Source organism: Malurus melanocephalus, unplaced genomic scaffold, assembly GCF_030028575.1.
Source record: "Malurus melanocephalus ecotype Western Australia unplaced genomic scaffold, MMel_1.1 scaffold_151, whole genome shotgun sequence".
Taxonomy (NCBI): domain Eukaryota; kingdom Metazoa; phylum Chordata; class Aves; order Passeriformes; family Maluridae; genus Malurus; species Malurus melanocephalus.
Genome location: NW_026623383.1, coordinates 842,966 through 849,048, shown reverse-complemented (window position 1 = coordinate 849,048; position 6,083 = coordinate 842,966). Strand labels below are relative to the sequence as shown.

General features: G+C 40.8%; 2 protein-coding genes across 4 annotated transcripts in view; one reads left to right on the top strand and one right to left on the bottom strand.

Annotated features, from left to right (window-relative positions):
• Positions 1 to 1,308, bottom strand: part of ARAP2 (ArfGAP with RhoGAP domain, ankyrin repeat and PH domain 2) — a 127,160-nt gene extending 125,852 nt beyond the window's left edge. The window contains exons 1-2 of one of the 3 annotated variants that reach the window (XM_057371671.1): positions 1,157 to 1,308; positions 65 to 192 (exon numbers count right to left, since the gene is read on the bottom strand). The gene's annotated coding sequence lies outside the window, so the exon portion shown is untranslated. The remainder of the gene's footprint in view (positions 1 to 64; positions 193 to 1,156) is intronic. The other 2 variants (XM_057371672.1, XM_057371673.1) reach the window with 2 other exon arrangements.
• DTHD1 (death domain containing 1) overlaps positions 41 to 6,083 on the top strand; it is a 30,638-nt gene continuing 24,595 nt past the window's right edge. The window contains 2 exon segments of the mRNA XM_057371666.1: positions 41 to 100; positions 360 to 457. Of these exon segments, the coding sequence (XP_057227649.1) occupies positions 41 to 100; positions 360 to 457 (158 nt within the window).

Below are 6,083 nucleotides of genomic sequence, written 5' to 3'. Positions count from 1 at the left end.
AAAAAAGAACCCTAAAAAAAACCCAACCAACCACACCAAAATGAAACAATACAACAGGTCTTACCATGGAGCTGCAAGTAGTGAATGTCATCTTCGCAATGTAATTGACTCCATAAAAACTGACAAGATTAACATAGAAAATATTGTATATTAAGGATCTTTCCAAAAGCCTACATAATACAATCATATCAACTGCATGGAAAAAAAAAAGAAGAGAAAGAAAGATAGATAGATTATGATAGAACTGTTCCAATACAAGGAAGTTACTAAGCATAGGCCAKCCTAGTGGATAATTAAAAAATAACTTTAATCCTCTGTCAAAATGTTTCTTTTTTTCGTATTCTGTTTTTAAATTTCAGAACACTTGCCTTCTAGAAAAAGGTTTAACCACCTTCGTTACCTCGGAGTCAAACGTCATATTGCAAGAAATTCCAGTGGAACTTGCAGAGTCGCTGGAGTAAGGAACTGCATGGCATGAATAAGCAAACTTAAGCTGGAATAAGAATTTTGGGAAGTTGCTGTGGCAACGCTAAGGTGCTGTACCCCCCACTTCGTATTGTCGATCCAGGACACCCTTCTGCTTCTTCGACTTACTTAAAATTTCTGATAAAATTCCCAGGTATATAATGACAGCTAACAGGAGGTCTGCTCATGTCTGACTTCCCAAAAACAACTCATACAGTACATAAATACACAATAATAAAGCACTGTTCTTTAGCGTGGCATTTACATACAAACCGTTAAAACAACTGAAGCTAGCAAGAAAACAGAGAGCAACACACGCCGTAATTTCCACCTGCCTACCAGCTATTTCTAAGCTGAATCCAAYTTCGGTCGCTCGTCTGAGACATGCTCGCTGTGAAACCACTGTGCACTCTTCGGCAACTTTAAGTCCCTGCGCAGCAGCAGCGGGACCGGGAGCCTCAGTATCCCCCCGGAGCCCGAACAACTTCCCGGGAGCCCCAGCATCCCCCCGGGAACCCCAGCATCCCCCCGGGAGCCCCAACATCCCCCCGGGAGCCCCCACATCCCCCCGGAGCCCCAACATCCCGCCCGGAGCGGCCCGGCCCGGCCCAGGAGCGGCCCCGTGGGGCTCAGCGGGCTGCAGACGCTGTCCCCAGCCCCGCACCCCCCGCGCCCGCCGAGGCCGGCTCACCTTCGGCAAAACCCAGCGCTGGCGGGGAGACGAGGCAGAGGAAGGAGGCGCACGGCTCTAGAACGCTTCAGCTTTCTGCTCTCCCTCCGGCTCCGCGCTCGCTCACTTTCTTGCTTGGTTTCTCTTTCCTTCCTTCCTTCCTGCCTGCCTGGCTGGCTCCACACCCCACCCCACCCACCCCCGCGCTGCTCCCCGGCAGGCCGCGCCCGCGGAGCTCGCTCCCCGCCTCAGGGCGGCTGCACCTGGGACCTGGGCGCGCCCGCCGCCCTCCGCGGCTCCGGGCGGTCCGGCCGGGCAGCATATTTCCCCCGGAGAACGGGGGAAGCCCCGGCAGGCTGCGGCTCCGCAGAGCTGTGCGCCCCAGAGCATGGCTTTGCAGGSTCCCGTGTTGCCCAGGCAGGCAGGGCTGGGCGGGCGGTGAGTGTCCCTCGCTGCCAGGCTGCCCCCAGTGAGCAAAGGCCATCCCGCTGCCGCCTCTGTCACCGCGCACCGCCGCGCTCAGGACAAGCGCTCCAGCAGCGGGGAAACAGGACAGCCTGCCGGCAGCAACACAGCTGTGATCATTTGCTAAAAAAAAGGGGGAAAAAAAAACCCAAACAAAGCTTTCAGTAATTCGTGTAACTTCCCCAATTCTTGGAACTCGCCTGCATCTGTGAAAAACTGACATATAGCTGAAACTAGCATTTTGTCACACAAAATGATACTGAAAATACTTTAATGCAGTGCATGGGTGGACATASACGTCTTCTTGAAGTATCAATTCTAATATATTCTAATTAAATCCAAGGAGATTGCAGGCTTACAGTATGGCAGCTGAAGTCTGAGGCCTGCCGCTCACACTTACCGAAGTAAAACAGAAACAAAGATATAGTGAGAAAAATATGCCAATTATTAAAGTGCTAACTTAAGAGCAAGTAAACCGGGGTTCTTTTTCCTGCTTCAAAGACTGTTTCCTACACACTAAACRTAGCCTTACTATATAGCGTTACTAGTAGCAGGGCTGTTAAATGTTTAATACCATGTTGGTGCCATGGTACTAAAATGAGGTGTCAGGATCACAACTTTGAATGCAAACAGCTTTTTCACTATCCAACTTCCAGTTAAAACTTCCATATTAGAAGTTTGCAATTCCTGATTACAGCACCAATTCCACCAGCGACCAAGCACTTCTGAAAATCCAGCTGCAAGTTCCAATTATTAGATACATAAACACCTATATACAAAAAAAAAAAAAAATGCAGTTAATTTTACCTCCTAAAACCTTTATTATGCAAGTAAATTTTTGCCTTTTTTCTAATTTAAAGGAATCTGTTGTGCTCTTGCTTGTCTTTTTATTCATGCTTTTTCACAGTCTGTCTCAGACAAGGAATTGTCATTCCCAATTATTTGTAAAATGTTTCCAAACCAAATGAATGCACAGATGTGATTCAGGTAAGTATACTAACACCCTTTTTTGTCATAGCCTTTCTGGATTGTAACCTAATGACTCACAGCATCATCTGATCACAGATTTGCCTAACATGTCCAGCTAAGCCTAGCTTCATTTCAGAACAGTAAAAATGCCAATGAATACTGACTTAGAAAAGGAATTTTAACCACAGTAACTCAAACTATTTGAAAGATTCAGGTCCTGCAAACAACAGCAGACCAGACTGCTTTGCAGCACTTACCTCACCAAGCAAAAATTCAGTTAATTAGGAGTTTGTGGTGGGCTAGAATTTCTTTCCCCTGCAAGTCTAAGGATACTGCCCTTGATTAATACCCTTGAGATCCTCTCTCTTCTCTGTCAAGAAACTCCCAAGTCCTTCTAWAAAGCCCACTTTTCTTCCTCTTCCTCTTTACAGAAAGGTGTCAGAGTCCCACATTGAACCCACTGGAACAGACTGCCCTCAGCACRTTTTTACCTGAGCATTGGTGGTGTCTTCCCTCAGAGCACACCATGGCAGTGCACCCTGAAACTCTGTCTTAACCATAGTTTCACTTATCTAGTTTCCTTGACCATGATACAAGACCACAAGAACTGAGATTATTCTTTTTTTAGTGGTTTTCTTTTGGGAGAGGGCAAGGAATGGGAGAAATAAACATTAAACACATGGTTGTGCTTGCATATTTCTGTTTATGTTATGTCCAGAAAAATTGTAATACACAAGTTCATTTTAAGCCTCATTGTGCTATTAGGGGTTATGGGGTCTTTCTTGACTTTTGATGTATGTCTAAATGACATCAGTACCACACAAATCATATGATGTCTTATTCATTGTTAGATATAAAGCGGTATAATCTAATATATGTTKTTTTACTCTTTGTTAGAATTAAAGTAGCATCATATATCATCTAAGAAAGCTCTCAAGTCTCTAATTTATCTGCAGCATACAGTTCTCTGATGAGCATGCAATGACAGCTTTCTAACATTACAGTAAAATAATTCTTACAAAGATCTAGCAGGAAATTGCAACTTAGTAATTTTGGTGTTATTCAGRTATGACATAAGGCTGAGTACTATTCTATGACTTGTTGATAAGAYTGAATTTTGAAAAATCTGCTGACAGCCCTGAAAAATAAAGAGATTTTGTTATCTGAAAATCTCCTCTTCCCCTGAGTTTCTATGTTGCTGTCATGAAAAAGTGTTAGGTAGGCAGGGTTTTTTTAGTAGATTAAGGTAAAATTTCAATCTAGAAATTAATTATAATTAGAAGCTGCATGACTCCTGCTTTATTCTCTGAAAGACATTAGGGCTTTAAAATACATTGAACCATACAAGCAGGTCATTCATAGTCAACATGCTAAGAATATCTTTCTGCTCATACTTATCAGTACAAAACCCTTTAAAAAACCCTGTTTTCCAGTGATTGATATTGACCTGACTTTTTTTTTTTTTCTGTTTTTGACATCAGCCCATAAGAATAATCATGTAAATCCATGTTTAAGTAAAGATGGAATAATATCATGTAACTGCACAGGAACTAATCCTTATGGTATAAATCTACCCCAGATTTCAGCACTCTGTGTGGTTTCATATGACAGAATAGATGTTTGCCATATTTCTTATTCTTCATTAAGCTTTCATTACAACTGATTCAAACTAGTCAGACATTTTCAAAATTTAATATATTGTAATTTTTARTTGTGTCTGTTTTTAAACTATAGATCTGTTCCAGTTGCTTCATATTTATTCTGTTTAAGAACTCCAAATCTAGCTGCACGAACAGCAGATAGATAAGATAAAATAGGGGAAACAACTGCTACTCATTTCTTTATGGATGGCTTAAAGGTAGCTTTGATATTTGCATGAAGTTTGTCATCTACCTAAAAATGCACAGAAGAACTGAGTTTACTTGTGASTTTTAATGAGATTATTTCTCTTTTTCCTGGAAAAAATAAAATCWCCCACATATTCTCACTGAACACAGCCCCAGATAGGTAGCAAGGTCTAAGTTCTAAACTTGTTCTGTCATCTGTTCAGCCTCATTTGCTCCTCTTTAAAGCAGAGGTAATAAAATTCATCCACCAAGCTCCTCAAGGTGTTGTGAAGGTTAAATATGTTTARATTTTGGAGTTTATGAAGGATCATAAGAAATTAAATATTAGCTACATCTCAAAAAAACCCAGCAGGTGAATATGTAGGCCTCACTATTATTGTTCTAATGGAAAACTAACCCTGTAAATTAAATAATGCATTACAATTTTCAAAAGCAGAGTTCTATCATGAGGTAACATTTTACTCAGGGTAAGACAAATTGATACAAAGCTTCAGAAAAATGATAGGACTGCAATTATAAATAAGCATAAGACTGAAGGTATCTAGGTTCAGTTTTTGCATTTGCTATCAACTGTTTATGTGTCCTTGGGATTCCTCTCAGCCTCTTACTCAGTGTGTAACAACTCAGTTACTTTTGTGTGTCATTCTGGATACCAACCTCYATTTTGGCTCAGATCTGTAAGGCAGTTTGACCCACATTCCATATTTTAATGTAATTAATAACCAGTTTGATTTCCWGGAAACTTCATAAGATAGTCCCCTGTACCATATGATGGATTCTTAGCCTATCATGTTAYAAGCTATTCATGTAATTCTAAACAGGTATGATAATGATATTGGCTTTTGCCATCTTCCTTTAATGGCTTTAGGTTTGACTGTAATGCAATCTATGATTCATTAAAACTACTGATGGACTCATGAGGGAGTGCCTTTAATTATTTTGTTATTGATATATGACTTTTGAAACCAATGTGTAAAAGTGACCCCACAGAGCACTGTTTATAAATTTTATAATGTATTGATGTTTTTCTTTCCTTTACCAATTCTGRTGACAGTTAAGTCAGGATGAATTTTTTTGCTTAAATATTGTATATGGCTCTCAACTGAACATGCAAAATTCTTTCAAAAAGTAATTTGATTTATTTACATATTCTTTATTATCATAGAAACTTTCATAAACCAACCTTAGAGTTTGCTYTAATTAGCACTTCATATAGTGGTGATGGGCGAATTAGAAACACTGAACTTGGCTTCATTTTCAACACAAATCTGCAAAGACAATTCAAAATGCATTCCCTGGGACAACGTGAGGTTCCAGGAAGTTGAGAAGGCTGTATCTGCTGCCCTTTGCCAAAACACACAATACTGGGCACACACACCCCTGGACTAACTCACTCCATGTCCTGTCTTGGGCCTGCACCCAAAACTCTGCATCGAGCCCTATAGGGTGATCCCCCACTTTCCCATGTATTGATATATGTTTTAATCTACAGAGACAAGCTGAGAAATTTTGTCTGCAGTACTGCTTTTTTGAATTCACAAGCCTRGAAATGAAAACACAATTTATTCTAGCAATGCAAGGGAGTTAAGCTCTTGCTGTAAATGAAAGGCATCTAACAAAAAAAAAAAAGCTCTTGCTGTAAATGAAAGGCATCTAACAAAAAAAAA